Source organism: Rhinolophus sinicus, chromosome 8 (genome assembly GCF_057876585.1).
Source record: "Rhinolophus sinicus isolate RSI-liver-muscle chromosome 8, RSI-T2T, whole genome shotgun sequence".
In the NCBI taxonomy this organism is placed as follows: Eukaryota; Metazoa; Chordata; class Mammalia; order Chiroptera; family Rhinolophidae; genus Rhinolophus; species Rhinolophus sinicus.
Window position 1 is genome coordinate 46,192,275 of NC_142508.1, and position 23,712 is coordinate 46,215,986.

The 23,712-nt window shown below is 37.0% G+C and overlaps 2 protein-coding genes across 3 annotated transcripts in view; both read right to left on the bottom strand.

The window, feature by feature from the left end:
* Positions 1–16,062, bottom strand: part of LOC148757569 (uncharacterized) — a 64,427-nt gene extending 48,365 nt beyond the window's left edge. For both annotated transcript variants that reach the window (XM_088800674.1, XM_088800673.1), the window contains exon 1: positions 15,951–16,062. The gene's annotated coding sequence lies outside the window, so the exon portion shown is untranslated. The remainder of the gene's footprint in view (positions 1–15,950) is intronic.
* ZNF260 (zinc finger protein 260) lies at positions 366–16,090 on the bottom strand. The gene is made up of 2 exons (XM_088800679.1): positions 15,951–16,090; positions 366–6,402 (listed from the first exon to the last, which is right to left on the bottom strand). The coding sequence occupies exon 2, from the start codon at positions 5,939–5,941 to the stop codon at positions 4,703–4,705; it is 1,239 nt and encodes a 412-aa protein (XP_088656805.1). The 5' UTR covers positions 5,942–6,402; positions 15,951–16,090; the 3' UTR covers positions 366–4,702.
* Positions 16,091–23,712: the final 7,622 nt, after the last annotated feature.

Here is a 23,712-nt window from a genome sequence, read left to right on the forward strand (position 1 = left end):
CGGCTACTATAACAAAATACCACAGACTAGGTGGTTTAAACAATAGACATTTATTTCTCACAGTTTTGGAGGCTGCAAAGTCCCAAGATCAAAGTGCTGGCAGATTTGGTTCCTGGTGAAGGTCCACTTCCTGGCTTGTACACAGCTGCCTTCTCATTGTGTGCTCATGGGGCCTTTCCTTGGTGCATACACAGGGAGAGATATCTCTCTGTCTTCTTATAAGGGTACTGTTCCCATCGAGTGTCCCACCCTCATGACCTAATCTAAACTTAATTACCTTCCTAAGGCCTCACCTCCAAATACCATCACACTGGAAATTAGGGTTTCAACATATGAACTCTGGGGGAATAGAAACATAATGGATTTTTATTTATTCAACAAACCTTTCTCGAATATAATGGTATTAAGCAGAGATGGCTTCAAAATACTGTGTTCAGAATCCTTATGCTGAAGAATATGAATCACAATTTGAATGAATACAAAAGCATACTATGTTTGGGGGCAGAATGACAATACCATCAATGGCAATTCTCCCAAAATAAATGTATTGTTTACACTTAATGCAATTCCAACTAGAATATCGAAGGGTTTTGCAATTTGAGAAAACTGTCTTTGTTTGTGCAGAAATAAAATTAACTTAGATTAGGCAGGAAAACTGAAAAACAGAAAGAGGGACTTACTCCTATTATGCAGTATCAAGATACAATAAGATTATTTTAAACTAATGTTATCAATTACTATGGCATTCATATAGGAACAGGGAAAAATAGATTAATGAAACGATACAGAAATAGGTCTTGGTATAAATGAAAAGAAAAGTAGTTTCAGTTGAATAAGGAAAAGATCATATAGGTAAGTGATTACATAGCAAAGGTTCAGTTGAATAAGAAAAGGCAGTATCAGTAAAATATTGAAAACAGGCTTATCTCACTCACCCATGTCTGGAAAGATGACCTTAGATTTACCTTTCTACCAGTTTCCTTGAAGAAAATAGTATTGGAAATCTCTCATTTGTAGCCTTTGTACGGATGGGGAGAACTATGAATTGGCTTATAGACGTTGATAGCCTATGTGACTAAGGCATCATAAGTCTTGGGAAACCAAGGCAGTGGCTTCCCTGTGCTTAAGTGGATATCAGTCTTACAACTGAGTGTGCCCCATGTGATGGTAGCATGCCATGCAGATGCATTGGTGAATTACTGTAAAACATCCTGGATGAGAATGTTAATATTTCCCAATGCTGAGGTGACCACACCCATTCTGACCTCTTCCCTGAGCAATGCTGAAGTCCTAGAAGCTGTGCTTGCTTGGACAGTTGCAGGACTGTCTGATGAACATATTGTGAAGATGTTTTCTTGTCAGGACAAAACTGGTCATAAACCTAATGCAGGGTTAAAAGCCTATTCTGTTTATTTGATTGCCAGTTCAAATCTGTGTTTACTACTGGTGTCAGAGTTCTGTGACTAGCTACTGAGCAGATGAATTATTTTAATGATGATGCTTGTGCAATAGAAACCCATAATGAATGATGCTTGTGCAATAGAAACCCACAAGAAGAAAATAACAGTGAACATTTTATATGACATTAAAAATTAAATTTTATATGGATTAAATATTTACATATTGAAAAACTAATAAACAACTTGCAAGAAATCCTAGAATATATACAACCTAGAGATTAAACATCTTCCTAACTGACCCATAAGATTAGGAAAAAATGAATACATATTTGATTATATAGAAATTTAAAAATATTTTTATGGAAAAAGTCATTTTTATAACAAAAATTAGACAAATTTCTCATGTCTGATATATGAAGAGATCTTCAAAATTGACAAAAAGATACAGAATCCACAATCAAAATTTACAAAAAAGCAAATCTAGGAGTAAGTGAGGTTTATATTCATCAGATAAGCACAGATTTGAGTATAAGATAGTATAACACCATCTATTACAGGGCTAGAGGAAACTTGTCTTTTTAAGAACGACTGACAGCATCTATTCGACTTAAAAAGCAGTATATATCTTTTGATATGATGTCTAACATTCTCTTTCCTGTAATCTACCCCCAGCAATAAAAATACCTAAAATGTAAGGGCCAATTACAAGGGTGTTCACTGTGGTGTGGTGGTGGCAATAACTACAAGCTGAATCAATAGGGGATGGCTGAATAAATTTACAATGCACAGTATCAGAGAATACTGAGGAGCGATTGCTCATCTTACTTTATCAGACAATTATAATTATTCTTGTTGCTGGGCCTTGGTACTGCCAATTATGAGGAGGAAAAGGTAGTCTTCCTAATTTGGTCTGAATTAAGAGTTCCTAATTGCTCTGGTAACTTCAAAGGTTCACAAGCACAAGGGCAGAACACAACACGTTGCGTACGGCGGGGTTTAAATCCCTCGTGAAGATTCACGTGATCCATACGCAACGTGTTAAGGAATATGAGAGAATGTTTAATGAGAAATGGAAGGTAATATAAAAGAACTTAGATTCATGTAGATATACATGTATGTTATTTGGGTACATTACCTCAGAAAAACCAACCCCTGGCATTTATAATCTTATCTCAAAACTAACCTTCAAAAATGCTAATAACAAGCAGTTCAGTGTTATAGTTATATTAGCATTTTGATATTTTTAGTTTAAAAGAAATTGATGTATTTGAAATCAATCTAAGGTTTAAATGTTGCTTGCTCATTTTCATCACTTCAAAAAGAGCACTAAAGGCTTTCTATATGCCAAGTATTGTGAAAAGGGATCAAGTATCCCTTTCAAAAATCCCCCCAAAAGATTTGCTTCAAATAAAATACTGTTTAAGTCTGAGATCTCGCTTTTCAGCATCCTTTGCCCCCAAGAAAACAAATAAGAGGAAGGGATTGATTGTGTCTGCAGAATAGAGAAAAAAATTAGTCTGAGGTTAAAATTGAAGCTGAAATGCAAGAGTGGATGTTTTACTCTGGCATGTTAAAAAATTTAAGAGTAACATAACATGGTTTCCTCATTTTTAAAATGTCTAATTTCTAATGTCAATACTGGTTATATGGAGTATTAAAATTTTTAAGAAATGTTTCAGTAAAAACTAATTTTTTTTCTCTACCACATCTACACATGTATTATTATGACCCTTAAATGTATGTGAGTCAATCAATCTGTTGCAAAATCATGCTATAACTTCTAATAGAGAATACACACAGATTAGTGATGTGACATGAGAATAAATTTAAATAATTGGATCTGTTAAGCTACCATCCAAATTTTAAAAATTATTTCATATTTTAAGACATGATTTTAGAAAGATTTTCTATAAAATATTAGCATCTGACTGGGAATGTGAATCCACTTTAACATGTACTTTATATACAGCTTCCCTACTCCTATCTCTATCTTTTTTAATTTTCACAAGTTTAAAAGAAATAGCACAAAAAATAAGCACATATATTACCGCAACCCAGAATTAATGAACATTTCGTTATGTTTACCTGGAATCTTTATTACTTTTTAATAAGAGACATTTAGATACAAAAACTGAAGTATCCTTTAACTACCATGCTTGATCCTATTTCCCTTTCTTTCTAGCAGCAACCACTTTTGAGAACTGAATGTGTATCCTTCCAATCCATTCTCCATAGTTTTACATAAAAATGTTCATCCATAACCAATGATTAATACTGGTGTTGGTTACTGGTGATTTATTTCAAATCCACACAGGTATCATTATAATATATTCATCACTCTACATGATTTTTCAGACCTTTTCCTGTTAATATAGATTTAATTTGTTGTACTTAACTACTAGAGAATATTCTACTGTGCGACTACAACATATTTTATTCAACCATTTCACAAGACAGACATTTGTTTCCAATATTTTGCTAATATAATTCATGCTGCAATGAACATAAAGGTACATAACTCCCTGGGTAAATGTATCAGTTTCTTGGGTATATGTATATATACTCGAGTGAGTATCCTGGAGTCAATTTTAGAAATTCTTTCCTACTCCAAGGTTTTAAAAACATCCTCCTACAAAATTCTTGTATTACTAAGTTTTGCTCTTTGCATTCTACTCTTCAATAAAATTGGATTTCATAATAAATAAATATTTTAATGTATGGTGACAGCAAATATCTAGAATTTTTCCATATGAAGAGTCAATTACCCTGAGACCATTTTTGACTAATCCATGATTTCCCTACCAACTTGTGATACCACCTCTATCAACTGCCAATTCCTCATAAAAGCATCCATATGTTTCTGGATACAATATTCTGTCACAATCTTTTTTTAATGACTTCATCAAGAGCAAATAATTGATGATTATGCATATAGCAAAACATATAACAAAAAATGACAATTTTCTATTTTAATTACAAATCTTTATACCTCTCATATCTTTGTCTTAATGCATCAGGTTAGGCCTTCCAAACCATGTTGATTAGTGTCCATGACTAGATCCTTACTTCAATGAGAATACTTCTAAATGTACAGCATTAACAATGTTTGTTATGGGGATTCTGGGAGTATAAGTTTTTATGACACTATACTTTTTATTTAAAATCTCAGTACTTTTAGTTTTGAATTGTTGCTGAAAGCTTTTCCCCATTCATGTCACTTTACTGTAAAATGAATTTTCTGATATACTATTAAGTAGGAATTCTGTTGAAAGTTTTCCTGAATTCAAAGCATTCATAGAGTTTTAATGAGTATGAATTCTCTGATGTCTAATGTGATGTGACTTCTGGCTGAAAGCTTTCCCACAGTCACTACACTGATAAGGCTTTTCTCCAGTATGGATTCTCATATGTAGAGCAAGAGTTGAGAACTGAGAGAAGGCTTTTCCACATTCATTACATCCATAGGGCTTCTCACCTGTATGGCTTCTCATATGCACAGTAAGAGATGAGCTTTGACAGAAGGCTTTCCCACATATTTTACATTCATAAGGTTTATCACCTGTATGAATTCTCACATGTACAATAAGTGATGTGATACGAGAGAAGGCTTTTCCACATTTATTACATTCATAGGGTTTCTCTCCTGTATGAATATTGTGATGTTTAATGAGGTATTGCTTCTGCCTAAAGATTGTTCCACATTCATTACATTTATAGGGTTTCTCTCCAATATGAATTTTCTCATGCTCAGTGAGATTTGATTTGCCACTGAAGGCTTTCCCACATTCCTTACATGTATAGGGTTTCTCTCCTGTGTGACTTCTCTGGTGTCTAATGAGGCTTGACTTCTGAATGAAAGCTTTCCCACACCCTTTACACTCATAAGGTTTCTCTCCAGTATGTATTCTTTGATGGATAATGAGGTTTTCTTTCTGGCTAAAGGCTTTTCCACACTCATTGCATTTAAAGGGTTTCTTTCCACTATGAATATTCTGGTGTTTAATGAGGTATTGCTTCTGGCTGAAGGTTCTTCCACATTGATTACATTCAAATGGTTTCTCTCCCGTATGAATTTTCTCATGCTCAGTGAGATAAGATTTGCCATTGAAAGCTTTCCCACATTCTTTACATGCATATGGTTTGTTTCCAGTGTGGTTTCTCTGGTGTTTAATAAGGGTTGGAATCTGAATAGAAGCTCTCCCACATTCATAAGGTTTCTCTTCCATATGATGTTTTTGATGAGAAAGGAACTTTTTCTTCTGGCTGAAGACTTTTCCACATTTACTACATTTGTATGGTTTATTTCCTGTATGACTTCTCAAATGTAGAGTGAGGGATGAGACTCGAGAGAATACTTTACCACATTCAGTACATTCATGTGATTTCTCTCCAGTATGCATTTTCTTATGCTCTATGAGGTTTTGCTTCAGGCTAAAGGTTTTTCCACATGCATTACATTCATAAGGTTTCTCTCGAGTATGAATTTGATCGTGCTGAAGGAGATCTGATTCAGTCTGAAGGCTTTCCAACATTCTTATCATGAAGATATTTTCTCCAACAAGACTTTAGTATCTCTTGACATGTGATACATATAAAAGCTTTTCCACACTCGCTAAATTCACATGCCTTCTCTCAAATATCAATTCTCAGGTATCTAATGAAGTTGAATTCATAATGGAAATCTTTTTACATTGATTATCCTGAGATTAGATGATTACAAAACAGGATGAAATATATCATTCTCAATATATTCTTAATGGTTCTTTCTTAGCTTCTCTCATATTTAAGTATAAATTACTTTCCAATCTCTTTTAAATTGAGTCCCATACATACAAGTGTAGGTGTAGTCTTAAGAATCAATGTCTGTAATCAGGAAATATTTTTCTGTTTCCTAGGTTTTCTGAGTTTTTCCTTAGCTGTATTTTCATGGAGAAGGATGAGACTTAACTCATAAGTCTTTCAGGTTGTGTCTTTATCTATTTATAAATTTCCCAGGCCTCTTCTAAAAGGGAGTATAAAAAAAATCATCACTGAGTGTTAATAACTGTAAAACATTTAGTGCCTAGCAAGTAGTAAACATCCAATAAAATAGCTATCATCATCAACATCGCTAACACTTGTGAATTTTTCCACTATTATTAAGAAAAATTCAGAAATGTGTCATTATAAAATAGACTCTTTATTTCAAACCTACTCTTCCAGTATAAAAGAAAGCTCAACTATTACAAACAACAGTCATGGGTGCATGTAGCTTGAACTGCTTTTAAATGCAAACTTGCACACTTCATAAATTAGTAAAATAAGAGAAAACATAAAGAACAGGTAACAGGATGAAAGGACAAACACATAAAATTGGAAGAGCTTACGATGAAGGGATAAAAAAATTAAATGAATAGAAGTATTAAACAGGATATGTGGTTAAATAAGATATAGCCATGCACTACATTATGACACTTTGGTCAATGATGGACCACATATAAGACAGTGTTCCCATATACATACATATATAACCTAGGTGTGTAGTAGTCTATACCATCTAGGTTTGTGTAAGTACTCTATGATGTTTGCACAAGGATGAGGTCGCCTGACACATTTCTCAGAATGTATCCCCATTATTACGATCAGAAGACTATATTTATTTCTACATCTTCCTCCTACTTCATTAAAATGACAGTAAGGGGATGAAGGGATGTACATACTTACTAAACCCAAAAGGCTAGGAGACATCAGTAGATGAAAAGTGCTAGGAAATTTTGAATGGAAAGCAAATAAAGGACTGTAAATTAGCAACTCAGTGGCTTAAATAAAAAGCCAGCAGATGAGGATGACACCTAGAAGCAAGGTAATTTGTAACACTGTCAACAGAAAGGCTCAACTGGAAAGATTGGGTGAGAGTGGAAGGTTAGGCTTAAATAAAATGATTATAAAAAGAGCAGCTGATGCACCCAATTTTCCTGGTTGGAAGAAATCGAAATTTATTATCCAGAAAAAGTGTAATGGAGAGTCTCCAAATTTAGTGATGATAGGCAAAGTAGATGAGAGTACCATTACTTAAGAAGGGAATGAGTAAAAGTTTGTATATAGAATAGGGTCCCAACCCATTTCTACTGCTGGACTCCAGAAAAACTGATGGCTGCCAGGTGTCAAATGACAGGCTCTTCTCTGAAAAAATGAGAAGACTGAGAACACCTATAGATACTGATATTTGGAGTCATATAAAGGAAGGATCTAGATATCTGACTGAATGCTGCACAGTGAAGCCCACTATTTTACAAGCCCCACCTATGCACATAGAGATTGCAATAATCTTTCCAGTCCTAATGTTAATATTAATGTAGAGCTAAAGATCACAAAAATTTGATTAAAGCCCTAACATGAAAAATAGATAAAAACAAACGAAAAGAACAAAGCAAGGTACAGAAGAACACACATATAAATGATACAATACTATAATTAGAATCACAGAAAACTAAGAGATTATAGAGCAATGAAATATTAACTGAGTTAATTCTATAAAGAAGTGCTTTTGGAAATAAACAATATGATGCTGACCTTAAAAGTTCAATAGATTTGGAAAAGAGAATTCTTCCAGGATAAAAAAGGAAGACTGGAAGGAAGGAGGGGGAAATGAATAAAGAACTAGAGTAATGATTGGAAAACTAGTGTATTAGTGGAGGAATCTAGGAGGTTCAAAATCTACTAAAGGAGTTCCAGAGAAAGTATGAAGAAAAATAAATGCAGGAAATTTTATGAACCCCATCTTTCATATTAGCATGTTGACATTTTAAATTGATTAAGTAAAAAACAGGTAAAATAGTTATGTAAAATGTGGGAATAAACACCAGTAAACACAGTTAAATGAGTGAAAGTGGTTACCTTTGTGGAATAGGAACTGTGGGTGAGGAAGGATGGTACAAGCATAGCTATATTCCTATTTGACTTTTAAAAGCCCTCTACAAGCCTTAAAGACTTGGGCCTTTTAGCTTGAACCATTCTATAATTGTATAATAACTATGGACAGTGCTCTTTTTATCTAGTTACAATAGAGCTAAAAAGAAAAGTATACGTGTATTTAATGAAACAAAGAAAATAGGCCAAAAAATAGCCATGTTTGCTTCCAAATTTGATATACTGCTTTAATTATTGATACTATCATTTCTGGATACAGAAGCTGTCATTGCCATCAATTTCAGTTTTCATTTATTGTTCTTCTTTCGTTATGCCTAATAAACTGGCACCCAAGCTCTTCTCTTGTAAAGAGCCCTTTTCTTGGCCTCGCTCTCTTTTATAATTGTTTTCCAATCCACCAGCTGGAAAACTTCAACTTTATCCTGATCTATACCTCTCAAAATTTTGTCCTCCTTTTCTAATAAATCATTGCAAGAACTGACTCTGCTGTCACTCATAGCAATGCTATAATTTCCATAATTAGGGTGGAAAAAAACCTCAACCCTTACCTCATACCATAAGCAAAAATTCACACAAAGTGAATCATAGACCTCAACATAAGTGTTAAAACTATTACAATAAACGAAAAAATGGTAAAGTTGACTTTATCAAAATTAAAAATTAATGCCCTTAAGGAAACAAAAAGGAAAGCCACAGACTGGGAGAAACTCATAAAGGGCTTATATCCAAAATATACAGAACACTTGAAATCAATAATAAAAAGATATGGAAATGTATTGGCTCTGTGCGATGTCAGAGGGATAGTGAATGGGGGGAGGGTTTCACACAGTGTGAGGGATATAAATGATAAACGTCTAAGTATTACTTTGTCTTGTGCACCTGAAACTAAAACAAACAAACAAACAAACAAAAAACAAAACAAAACAAAATAATAATAAAAAGATAAACAATCTAGTTTTTAAAATGTGCAAAAGACTAGAATAGACATTTCACAAAATAAGATGTGTGAATGGTCAATAAGCACATTAAATGAAGTTCATCTTAACTAGTAATCAGGAAAATGCATATTAAAATCCCAGTGAGATGTACTACACACCCATTAAAATGGCTAAAGTTAAAAGGCCTGCCAATCTAAGTGTGATAGCGTAAAGCAACTGTAACTCTCATACATCGCTGGTGGGAATGAAAAATGGTACAGCCACTTTGGAAAACAACTTGAGAATATTTTATAAAGTTAAATATATATTTACTACTCTACCTAACAATCTCACTCTTAGGCATTTATTAAAAAAAAAATACATGTATTCACACAAAAACTTGTATGCTAATGTTCATAAAAGCATTATTCATAATAGCCAAAAAATGAAAAAACAAACGTCTATCATCTGGTGAATAGACAAATTATGTCCATACTATGTAATACTAATCAACAATAAAAAAGAACAAAATATTAATATATCCAACACGAGTTAATCTCAAAATGGAAAACTAAGTCAAAGAAATTAAATGCAAAAGATTACGTACTGTTGAATTACATTTATATGAAATTCTAGAAAAGGTAAAGCTATAATGACATACAAGGTATGATAAAAAATACAGTGAATGTTTAAATTTAAAACATTTATTACAGTAAAAGACACATTGCCATTTATCTCCCTCAAAATACTTCCCCTCACTTTAAACACACTTATCCCATTGTTCTTGCCACTTTCTGAAGCAGTTCTGGAAGTCCTCTTTCATGTCTTTAGTCGCACTGTCATGGCTGCCTCAATGCCTCAATCGATTCAAACTGTTTACCTTTAATGGTCATTTTGACTTTGGGGAAGAGCCAGAAGTCACATGGTGCCAGATCCAGTGAATAAAGTGGATGAGGACACACCATAATGTTTTTATCTGACAGAAATTGCTGTATACCAGAAGCGATGTGTGACTTGGAGACTTTCCGTTGTGACCAACAAATACATGACTGCCGCTGCCAAGTGCCATCCAACAGAAAGACATGGATCTTCAGTACAGGAAGCAGTGAACCGAACCTTAGTAACTGTGTGACAAGTTTCAACTTGTTTGGTGCAGTCAGTCTGGTGTGAGCTATGGTTGAGAGAAGGTGTGTTTTAAAGTGTGCCACAAATCATCCCCCATCATGACAACGCTCCGTGTCACATGTCGCTTCTGGTAATATGGCAATTTCTGTCAAATAAAAACATTACGATGTATCCTCATCCACCTTATTTACTCCTTATTTACTGGAGCTGGCACCCTGTGACTTCTGGCTCTTCCCCAAAGTCAAAGTGATTCATTTCAGGACATCGAGGCAGCCATGACAGTGCAACAAAAGACACCCATGAAAAAGGACGTCCAGAACTGCTTCAGAAAGTGGCAAGAATGATCGGATATGTATGTTCAAAGCAAGGGGGAGTATTTTAAGCAGAATTAATGGCAATGTGTCTTTTACTGTAATAAATTTTTTTATTTAAACATTCACCATATTGTTTGATCACACCAAGTAAAGCAGATTAGTGTCACTAGGGATGGGGGAGGGGTGTGGCTCAACTGCAAAAGGGCACAAGGAACTGATGACAGAACTGTGCTCCATAGTTTGATTTTCTTGTTGGTTATATGACTATACATTTGTCCCTCAGTATCTGAGGGGGATTAGTTCCAGGACACCTTCACCCCCACCCCTGTTGATATCAAAATCCATAGATGCTCAAGTCCTTTATATAAAATGGCATAGTATTTGCATATAACTTATGCACATCTCCTGTATACTTTAAATCATCTCTAGATTACTTATACCTAACACAATGTAAATGCTATGTAAATAGTTGCTATACTGAATTGTTTAGGGAATAATGACAAGAAAAAGTCTGTATGTGTTCCGTACAGATACAATCATCATAAGCCTAACGACAGGCTACCTTGATATATTGCAGGTTCAGTTCCAGGCCACCACAATAAAGTGAATATCACAATAAAGTAAGTCACCTGACCTAGTGATGTAAAAGTTGTTTACGCTACACTAAAGTCTATTACTAGGTGCATGAAGGCATTACGTGTAAAGAAAACGTAAATTCCTTAATTAAAAAACTTTACTGCTTAAAATGCAAACTATTAACTGAACCTGTTGGAAAAATGATGCTGATAGACTTGCTCAATGCAGGTTTGCCAAATTCCTTCAATTTATAAAAAATGCAGTATCTACAAAGCACAATAAAGCAGAGCACAATACAACGAGGTGTCTGTACATAGTACACATCAGTAACAACGTAACATTTTTTCCTGAATATTTTCTATTCCAGGTTGGTGAATCCTTGGATATGGAACCCAGATATGAAGGGCCAACTGTATACAACTATCAAAATTTATCAAATAGTATACTTAAAGAGGGTGACTTATTTTATGTAAATTTACCTCAACAAAGATGAAAAAGTAAATCTACAACAATCATCAGTTATTTAATAATCATCTTGTTTATACTTTAGACTATCAAGAAGGAAAAAATATTGGCCTTTCTGTCAATGAGCTTCAATGTATGTCTTAGACATCAGAGTGAAAAATACAAATATAAGATAGTATATACTTAGGATCCAAGGTGCTTGTAAGCTACAACATAGAATGCAAGTACAGAGATTGGAAGGCTGGAAGTGATAGAAAAATTTTAATAAAAACGAAGCTCAAGGTTAAATAATGGATAGGACTTTGATAGGTGGATCACTGCACAATCAAAGGCAAAGATGCAAAGAATTTCACATATATGCAGGGGGAGGTAAGAAGGGTGCAACCGATACTGTTTAAAGCTGGAATAATAATTACAATCACCAATGGTGTGGTGAGAAGAGGAAGACTGAAAATATACTCATGTTTAAAATATACATTACCGCTAGTGGAAAGTAAATAGATATTGTCTAAAGAAATCAAGGATGAAGACTAAGAAAGTTATGACTGTAAAGACAACTAAGAGACAGGAAAAAACACAAACTTTCAAAATTTTCAGAAGGAAGGACATATATACACAAAACGAAGAAATTAAGATCTTATATAGTAAAAGATAAAAAAGATGAGGTAAAATTTAAAACAAAATGTATAATATTAAATAAGAGAACCAATTTCTGCTAATAAATGCAAAAATAAACATAAAAATAATTAAAAGAAAAGGACTATGATGGGTTCATACAGAAAATTCTAAGATCTCAACCCAGACATCCTGAATCAGAAAACCTGATGGTAGGGCCCAGCAAACTTTAACAAGCCTTCCAGGTGATTTTGAGGCATGCTAAAGTTTAACTTACATAGCAAAACCCACCTAAGCTATATACTTATATACATACAAATACGTATATATCTGTATATATATATAAAACAATATGTATTAGAAATGCTGCAAATAAAGAATAAAAGGAAAATAAAGAAGATAATCACAAATATATAAACTATAGAAATCCAAAATACAAAAACACATTATAACTAAAAGACTACTTCTCTCAACGTAGGAGATCGAACCCATAAACTATGTGAATATATAAAAAAATAGGAAAATAAAAATATATACTAATTTATAAGAGTGGTAATCAGTTTATTCTGTATCTTGAAAATATAGTAAACCATTCTCTTAAATGTTCAAAGAACATTCTCAATATCAGCCCATAATAGTCCTATATACAACCTCAAATATTCCACAAAGTAGAAAATGGACGAAAAAAAAAATTATGACAAAACAAACAAACAAACAAACAAAAACCAAACAAACCACCATAAATGGGAAAACAAAAATATTTTTATTTGTAAATTTGAAAAAAAGTAAAACTTACTGATTTGAGCAAACTCTTTGGTCAAAGAGAAAATTAAAGTAAATTGCAGAATATTTAGAAATGTTAGTCAGAAAACAATGTATGTTGGAACCCATAGAACACATTTGAAAAAAATGCTTGTAGAAGTATTAGCATAAGTGTTTCATCATTTTTAAAAGAAATAATAAAGAAAGCATTGAAGCTAAGGAATTACAATAAGGCAAAGAAAAACAGAAAAAATAGTGCAGATAAGAAATTAATATATTACAAACAAAAAAATAGAAACAATAAATTCACAAGTTGATTCTTAGGGAAAAACTAAAAAGGAATAAAAGCAAAATTATAATAAAAATTGACTATTTTGAAATAGCCATAAACAGAAAATAAGAATTGTAGAGCTATTTTGCTTAATCTTATGCAAATTTGAAAAACTAGCAAAAACAACCTATAAAAACTGAAACCAAAAAATCCAGAAAACCTAAACAGAAAAATTAACATAGAAAAAAAATAAAGACAATTGTTAAGGTATCTCATCAGCCCAAAGCCCACAGCACAGATGGCTTAGCATGTGAACGTGATTACATTCTTAACAAATTATAGTAATACTATTTATTTAAAAATTTCCAATTAATTCTTGAATTCATTAAATTTGTAAAAGCATGATACACAAGATTGGGACTTAAGCTACTATACTCTTAACAAGCCAAAAGAAAACACAAAATTACATCTCCTTGGTAATTAAAGGCTCTCATATTTTTATAAGGATTACATCATATCCTTTACAAATACTTATCAGAACTGATTTTTTTCATACTGTAAAATGGCAGCCTTGAACTGAACTAGGGAACATCATCTGAATACCAGACAAAAAGGTCCTTTCAACAGAATTTATCTTGTAATTTAAAAATATTTTTAAAATATTAATCAAAATGCTCTAATGTCAAGAAAACTTTTGTGGTATAATCCCTGAGTTAAGAAGTTGCAACAGAGATCCTATGGCCTACAAAGTCTAAAATATTTACTATCTGACTCTTTACAGAAAGTTTACTGACCACTGCCCTAGAGTGGTGATTGCTGCCCCCTCCACCTGGTTGGAACTAGGATGTATTGTTGCTCCAGATCCAACCACAACTAAATGATAAAGGACAACTTGGAAGAAATCTGGATCCTTAAAGGACCACACAAACCAAACTTATCATGCAAATCTTGACTACTCACCATATAATTGTTATGTGAACAAGAAATCAATTCCTACATTCCTTGAACCCGTACATTTTGGGGTTTATTATAGTCATTTAGCTTTACTATGATTGATATACTTTTTAGTCCTCATTGCTTTACATATTATATACTTGTAAATGCCTACTCAACTAAGGTGTTGTAGCATGAAAGTAGTCACAGACAAAAAAAGAATGGCCAAGAAGATGAATGAATGTGGCCATGTTTCAGTAACTCTACAAAAAAGACATAGTAGGGTATAGTTTGCCAATCCCTGCTCCAACGGGTCACCATTCACACAGAATAAAATTAAGAGTTTGCTTGACATTTGAGCATTTTGATTTATATTATGAAAATATTTCATCACCAGTCTGGACCTCTCTTCTCAATAACTGATTCACATATTCAACTGGCCACTCAAAATCTCCACTTGGATGTCTAATGGGAATCTAATTTACCCTGTCCCAAACCAAACTCTTGCTCTCCCAAACCAACTCCTCCCAAATGTTTCCCCATCTTTTTAAATAGCAACCTTGTTCTCCCAGGTGCTCAAGCTTTGACACTTCCTCTCAGATCACATACTCATTCTATCTTGACATCCTTGTTGGCTTTATCTTCAAAATACTCCCAGAATCTGGCCATTTCTTACAATCCTCATTGGGACCACCAAAGCCTATGCCACATCATGTCTTTCTTGGAATATTTAATAGGCTTTTCACTGTTCTTCCTACTTTTGCCTTTGCCTCTGTACAATTCCTTACAACCCAGTAGCTATGGTCATCCTGTCACAGTCAAATTATGGCATTGTTTTACCTGAAAGCCTCCTTGTAAACTCATAAAAACATTCAGAAGCACTGTTATTAGTGTCTGCTTCTGGAAAACAGAGATGGAGAACTGAGAACCAAGAATGAGGAGACATTCCCATTGTTTTAGTTTTCTACCAAGCATATGTATTAAAATTTTTTTAAAAAAATGTTATTTATTTTTAAACGTAACGTGGAGGTGAACTAGTAGGAAGTCAGCACTAATTCCAAAGCCTGTAGTATTTTTTAAAAGCAGAAAGTAAACAAATGTTGAACTATGATAGCTGGAGGTAAGAAGACAATAGGAAATAAGATTAACAGGGTCAAATTCAACTCTGAGGTAATGGAAAGATGGAGAAATGATAAAGAGTTAAATTTTAAAGAAAAGGCCTATATGCTAGTTTTTAAAAGATAACGGATCTACAATCCTTGGCAAGGAGGATTGAATGCTTAAGGAAAAGAGTCTAGGCATATAGGGAGAAGTGAAAAATAGAGAATGTTAGTGAAAGGGAGAACAAACACGGAAAATTTAGTTTGTAAAAATCATAAATATAAGACTGCAAATGAGCTAGAGAGGCTGGCATCCAGAATAGAGGTTAGCGGGACAACCAGTCCTCCAGTATCTGAGAAAAGAAGAACACTGACCAGGAAGAGTATCTGAAAATGTTATCTAAAGATAACATAGGTTTCTCAAGAATTCCCAGCAATTGTCACTCCAAAAGACAAAGGCCGATAAGTTAATCTCTTTACAAAATTTCAGAGGTTGCACACTCACTGAATAACTGTAATGAGCCTTTATCCCATTCATACCTGCTAGGTCCTTAATTACTCACCTGGAGAGCACCTTCCTTATGTGTCTTCCTCAATCATCGATTGCTCTTCTTGTTTGAGCCAGCAGCTTTAAACTTCTAAATAGTGACACAGGACTTGGAAGTTACTGTTGAGGGTCAAAGCAGCATCCCAGAATTCAGCCTGAACCCTTAGGGCTGTCAGGGGTTTTAATGTATAAGGACAATACAGCTCCTGAGGATGCACAAGGAAGCTGGCCTGTGGGAAAAGAAAAACACAAAATAATGACTCTGTGGCTTAGAAGATGGAGCACACGCCTACTACATATTAGCACATGGAAAAAAGAGTACCTATACTTTGCATCTCAGGCCAAACCCATCACGCAATTTAAAGGCTGCACACATTTCAAAAATGGGAAGGAGAAGGTAACTTATTTTCAGAATTTAGGTTATACAGAGAAACTACAAGACTGAGATGGCACAGTTCTCCAGAATCAGAACCCACACAGGTACTTTTGAGCATGTGTCACTTGTGGCCTTGCTCCTGTTTGAACAATCACAGTTTTGAATGTAATTTCCCCCCATTAACAACACTTTCCTCATACATGTGAAGTCACCAACCTTGAGTGATACTGATAAAACTTAAGAGAAGTTATCCTGGTACTATTTGTGGCTTAGAGTTCCTAAAATTTTTTGAAGCCTAATATTTTATGTAGGTTATGCAACTCTAGAAGAAATAAGTGTCCTATAATTATATGGTCATTCATTGATTTAACAAGCATATATATTTACCATTTGCTAAGTGTAATGAAGAGACCATGGTCTCCAATTTTTAATGGGGTGAGAGATAAGACGGTTAAACTTACTCAGAAGTTCTTTCATTACTCAGATGTAAGAGGTTTAGAATCTGGCTGGGCAGTGCTATGAATTGATGACTAGGTAATACAGAAGGAGTAATGAATGGAGGCAAACTGTAGGAGGAAGGCGGTATCAGCATGACATTTTGGACATAAGAGTTTGAAGTTCCCGTGCAACCTCCAGGTGAAGTTGTCCATTAGGCAGTTGGATATGTGGATGAGGAGATCAGGACAAGCCTCAAATAGGAAAGGACGTTTACTATTCATTTTTGTCAGCTGAAGCTACAGTGGAATGCTGTTACTCAGAGTTCTCGGAGGTGAAAAAAGATGATCAAAGCCAGAAACTTAGTAATACTAATAGCTGAAGGACAAACAGAAACATAAGTCACTAATGGAATTGGGGGTAATTATTCCTTGGTTTTGACTGGAACCATAAAAATGAGAGTAGTATCATAGAAGTCTAGAAAACATTCAAGAATGAGGCAGTGATAAACAACTGAAAAGCAATGGGGCGGACACAGAAATGGAATTACTCCACCCCAATTAACAATGGAAATGTACAAAACAGGCAAGCAAAAAATGTGATTCTTACCCCTGCCTTGGCTGCTGCATCTCCCTCCCCTGACAACTGTTCTCATTTTTTTTGTATAAACCTCAAAAGTTTCTTCATGGAACCACAAATATACATTCTTATCTCCATTTACTAAAAAAAAAAAAAATTGTATATTACACCAAACACTATGCACCTTGCTTTCTTCACATAACCAAATACCTTGCAGGCTTTTTAAATCTATCTAAAATATATATATATTTCCATTTGCTCAAGTCTTCTTTTGGGTCCTTCATTAACATTTAAAAATAATCCATATAGGTTTTATACATTTCTTGTTTACCCTTAGGTGTTTTAGCTGACTTATTGCTATTGTAAATAAAGTACCATCTTCTCTATAACTATTACTGCTTTTTTTGTATATGTCAAAGGTATTATTTTTGTGTATGAATTTTGTACCGTGCCACTTTTTATTTTATTCATTTTATTGAAAAATATATTCTGTGATAAACTTCTGGAAAAAATGTCTTTGTAGATACAAGAACATTTGTTTCACTACATTTACAAAGGACATTTGGTCTAGGAAAAACCTGGTCCAATTAAGAGTCAGATTGCCATGCTCATTTACGTATTAGACAGTTTTAAATTAGTTATTTGATCTCTGCACCAAAGACAAGACAACTTGCTTCCCAATTCTGTGCTGTCTGTACTAGTAGAAATTACCTCTTAAAGCTATTCCTTAGTCCAGGGCTTCTCAATACAGCCTCACTAAAGTTTCTCCAAAGAATTAAGAAATGTAAATACCTACGGGGAGTCTGGATACCCAATAAAAAGTTTTCGGGAATCTTTCCTCTTTAAAAAAAAAAAGCTGATTTTGTTTCTACACCACATGAGTCTGCTGTTTTGGTAAAACTCACTTTAAAAATTACTTATTGCTTAATTGCTTAGCCGTTTTCCTTTCCTGTCTTTCAGAAAAACGGATGCTCCAGAAAGATGCATTCTTATAACCATGATTTTAGAAATGAGAAAAGTGAGGTTTAGAAGTTACCACACCACAAAGCTCACAATGCCATCCATTCTCACAAACTTCGAACCACAGTTTTTCACACAGGTTATGAAAAACACCTCTCATATCCCCTTACATCCTCGGTCACCCACCCGCGAGCCTATCCGTTTCCTCCAGAAACCGTGCCCCTCCACATAAGCTTTGAACACTGCACGTCACAAGAGGCGATTCCACCCCTTCGTTCTCCCCAGCCCCGTCGCAGACTCCGCGAATCTGCCCCTACAACCTCCCTAACTGGATACTGAGCCCAGAAACCCACGCCCCACAGCCAAATCCGCGCTTGGTGAAGCCGAAACCAAACTCACCAGCAAACAAAGACGACTATGGCGAGCCAGAAAGTCTGCGCCTGCGCACTCCTCGGGCTGGATAGCGCTCCCAGAGGTCCCTTGGGCTCTGTCAAGCCCGGGCTCAATAACGGATGAAATCAGTTTATGTTGGCCAGTCTTCCACCTTTCTGATTGTGGACTACATTTCCCAGATGTTTCAGTGGCTCGAATCAGCTTTTCGCGCTTTCCTTCCTCCGCCAGAGCTTGCGGGACTGTCTCCCCGGTGGCGGAAGGAGTGTAAATAGGCCGACTCTCAGAACTCAGCTCTCTGTGTTAACTCTACCTCTGGGAAAGGGCAGTGATGTGCCTTGGCTTATAATACGCTCAGTTCAAGCACGCCGGCCTGACTCCAAGTAGTGCAAAGCTACGCCAGGAGCGCCAGAAGACTCCAGGACGCGGTTCTGCGCTCTCTTTGGCCGGGATCAAGCCCGGAGCCACCTCGTTTAGCGCCAGTGCTGCACTGAACTACATTTCCCAGAGGGCGCCGGGTCTGCCGCTCCTCCACCCCCGGAGGCGGCGGTTCTGAACAGAGCTGTACTGGACCCGGGTGCTGGTCCTTGTGTGGCTCCGCCTGGCCACTGATGCGATCCGGGGGAATCCGAAGGTGAAAAGTCCAGAGCTGGGGCGAGAACGGTTACTGAGTATTAAGTATGTTCCGGAGGACCGGGCTGAGGAGGGGTGGTTGTACAATTGTATGTGACTGTGTGTCCCAGTGCTATGTGTGTAATTGTCTGTGTGATACCATGTGTGCAGACGTGATTAGCTTTATGCGGGTGTGGCTGTGAGTCCCCCTATGATTGTTAATGTTTGGCTTTGTGTCACACTGTGTGTGGGTGACCTGTGACTTTGCCCGTGTGGTGGGTGTGTGATTGTGACTGTATATTCCTCTTTGTGTGCAGGTTTAGGGAGCTTTGTGACTCTTCTGTGACTGAGGCCTCATGGGGATTGTGACTCTGCGGCACTGTGTGGGGAGGGGAGGGAGAGTGCTGTGACTTGAGGGTGTTACTTTGTGTCTAGTGATGTGCGTGTGACTGTGCAGAAGTGTTATGTGTGAATTTGGGGAGACTGTGTCCATTTGTGTCAGTGTGTGTCACATAGTCATATGTGGGAGCAGAGGATGGCTCTACCCCTGGACTGTAAAGACCTTGACTTCTCTGTGACACTGAAATTGAGATGGAAGCCCCAGTCTCTTCTGATACTAGCTCTTCCCTGGTGGGGGAGGGGAAAACCCCGAACAAGATGACCTTGTCATCTGGGCCCCAAGGAAGGTTTGTTGTCTTCCTCCCCATCGTTGTCCTCCTCGTGAGCTCTCCAGTGGAGGAGGAAATAATGGTTGTGACATCTGAAAGTCATGTTTAAGGTGCCTTGGTATTTTCTTTGTTTTGGAAATACATTTTTTCAGGACATGATTTTTTTTCTCTTTCTTTGCAAACTCCTAATGAAGACCAATTAAGTAACCTAGAACGTACTGTTTCTCTTTGGAAATACCCTCTTTGCACTCCCTAATTTTTTCTTATTAATATGGCAAATGATTCAAGTTATCTTGTGTGCTGATCATTTTGGTTTACATATATACACAAATATAAACATGTAGATACTTATATACACACGTGTGTATACATATTTTGCATTTTCATTTAAGCGATATAACTTCCCACATAATTGAAAGATATTTGAGAATATTTTTAATATTAGATACTGTTGTTTTGTCACGTGACTAATCCAATATCTATCCTCATTCTTTCTGTAAAAATTCTGATTTTGTTTAAACGAGCTCTGTGCCCAGCTTAAATAAAGAAAAACAAACAAACACTCTACATGTTCTAGCTTCCCTTATAGATGTAAACAAAAGTTGTTAGATTGGGCTTTTTAGTTCTTTAAAGGTATGGGAATGGGGCGGGGCATGCTCAATGGGCATGTATTCTTTTTTTTTTTTTTTTTTAATTTAGTATTTTAATGTAAGACTGATTAATTTTTGTTGGATATTTAAAGTAACATTTTAAAATGGTCTTTCCAAGCGAAGGTAACATGCCTTTGTTTTTAGTTTATTGACTATTCTTTGTTTGTTTTCTTAATTATTGATTCATTTTTGTCAGTTACAGTTGACATTCATTTTTCAGAATGGGCATGTATTCTTTAGGCCCTCTTACTTTCCCCTTCCTGCTTGGAATGGGGATATGGTGCTACATGTGGAACAACCATCTTATAGCCAGGAAGGAAGGGTATGAGAATTTACAATGTTACATTAAATAAAAAGACATGATTTTAAGTTGTATGTGTTGACTGTTAAAAATAAAAATTATATTTCTGGAGGTTTCTCCTGTTCTTTTATTTATGACATGTTTCTTTGTTTCCTCATTCTGGCTGCCTCTGGTTGCTTCTGTGTATTAGGTACATCTCTGTGTCTGAGTCTTTGTTGGGTGGATTTGTGAAGTATGTGTCTTGTGTGGTTTAATAGCACAATCTCCCTGATTGTGCATGTGTTTCAGGAGTGTCCCTTGTGTGTATTGTGTGTATTCTCCTGTTATAGTTGAGCCTAGATTGCTCAGTGGGTGGCACTGACTCCCAGGCTCCCTGACTGTGAGGATTGGCTATGCCCACCGGGTATGAGCTGTGTGTGGGTTGACCCTTCTGAGTGGGGTTCTCCCCTGTGGGTTCTTGTGCCTGTTGAGTCCACCCTTTGGGTGTGCCATTTGTGGGGCTAAGCAGGTAGTGCTCTGAAGCCAGCCTCTAGGTGTATTGTTTCTTTGGAGGGTGCCCGGGCCTATTTTGGCCTTGCCTAGACCAGCCCGAGGTTACACGGTAGGAGATACACAGCTATATGTGGTTGGTTGCTGCCTGTGCTGGACCTGGAGGCATGTGGGGATGGCCTCACTATGAAGCGAGGCTGGCTGCCACCAGTATTGGGTCTGGGGCAGCTCAGCAAAAGGCCCAGGGTCCCCTCTGTCTGTTGCCACCTGCTGGCTACCCATAAGGCTCAGCCATTGAAAGAACCTCCTTAGGTGCATGGGCTTGGCTGATTGACCTGGTGTTGAGAATGTCTTCGGCAATGTAGCTCTAGGTGGGCAGGGCAGGGTTGCAGGGAGTTTTCTGGTGTGGGTGGTAGTTTTTACAAAGTTAATGCAGTTTTGGTTCTTGTGTTGGTGCCGGGCTGGTGCCGACCACTTCACAAAAACACCTTGAGAACAACACAGCCAGCCACCGCTTGCCTCAGGCCTGCAGGTCTCCGAGAGCAGCCCAAGACAGGCTTCGGTGTAGAGTGTGGCTCACCACCCAAAGTTCCCTGGGCCTTCATGGACCTGTCAGCTGCTGTAAAAGCCTTCCGAAGCTCATGGGGCAGAGCCAGCCACTCAGTAGCTGACAGTGCCCCTGGCGATGCAGTACTAGCTGCATGGGGGTGGGGATCCAGGTTGTCACCATGGTCGTGCCCATGCACGGATTTTACCAGACCAAATGCAGTCTCAGATTTGGCCCTTTGGGGGAGGGTTCAATATAGAAAAGATGGCGCCCTCCTGTAGGCTACATGTGAGGAAGGCTCCACACGGGAAATGACTGGTTCCTCCAGCCCTCGCTCTGAAGGCACACAACTCAGTCTTTCCTTGTACATCTCTGGTGTCTCTCAAGTTGCTGTCCCTCCACCAGAGACCGGATGAGTGTTTGCAAGTAAGTGAGTCTGTGTGCAGTCCCTTTAAGAGGGCATTTGGAATTCCAGCTGTCTTCTATCTCACCAAGATGGACAGAGTCCTCACTGATTTTCACTATCAGATGTTGTGGTAACTTCTCTTTCCAGCACAGCACCCCTGGGCTGGGGAGTCCAGTGTGGGGCTGGGACTCCTCCCTCTTTTGGGGGTACCTCCACAAAGGAGGTGTCCTTCCTGGTGTTTGGAGGGTTCCTGTGCCTATTTCTGTGGGTTTGGGGTCAGCCTGTTTTGCATCTCCATTCCTCCTAAAAGGCTTGATGTGGCCTCTTCTTTAGATCCTTAGTTATAGGGGTTCTGTTCAGCTAGTCTTCATATGATTCTTGAGGTTGATTGTTCTATAATTTATTTGTAATTTTGGTGTGATCCTGGGAGGCAGTAGGCATAGTGTTTACTTAATCTGCCTTCTTCCCATTACTATTTCTTCAGATAGGTTCTCAATCCCTTGCTTTCTCTCTTCTTCTTTTGGTACCCCTATGATGCAAATGTTATGCTTGATATCCCAAAGGTCTCTTAAACTATCCTCATGTTTTTGGACTTTTTTTTTTCCTATTTCAATTGGGTGTTTTCTGCTCCCCTCTTCCAAATTACTGATTTGGTCCTCTGCTTCATCTAGTCCGCTGGTGATTCCTGCTAGTGCATACTTCATTGTAGTGTATTCTTCACTTCTGAGTAGTTCTTTTTTATGGTTTCTGTGTCCTTTTTAATGCTTGCTATGTCCTTGTTGAAGTTCCACTAAGTTCCTTGAGCAACCTTATAAACATTGTTTTGAACTCTGTATCTGGTAGGTTGCTTGCCCCTATTTCATTTAGTTCTTTTGCTGGAGTTTTCTCCTGTTCTTTCATTTGGGATACATTTCCTTGTTTCCTCATTTTGGCTTCTTCTCTGTGTTGGTTTTGTATGTATTATGTAGGTCTGCTGTGTCTCCTAGTCTTGGCCACATGGCCTTATGTAGTAGGTGCTTTGTGGGGTCCTGGCAGTCTCCCTGGTCACCTGTTCTGGGTGTTCCAGGAGTGTCCCTTTTGTGGGTTATGTGTGCTGTCCTGTTATAGTTGAGCCTTGATTGCTATTGGCACATCGGTAGGTGGGATTGTCCCTCAGGCTGATTGGCTCTGGGGTTTGGCTACATCCACAGCTTACAGGCTGCTGTGCAGTGGCCTTACCCCACTGAGTGGGATTTGCCCCTGTGGGCTTTGGTGCCTGTTGAGACATCCTTTAGGTGTGTTGCTTATGGGGTTAATTAGACGGTGCTCTGTTGTGGTCTGAAGCCAACCTCTAAGTATGTTGGTTCTGGGGCCTCTTGGGAGGGG

Coding starts and splice junctions, on each gene's coding strand:
- ZNF260 (XM_088800679.1), bottom strand. CDS start 5,941: ATGATAAGAATGTTGGAAAGCCTTCAGACTGAATCAGATCTCCTTCAG.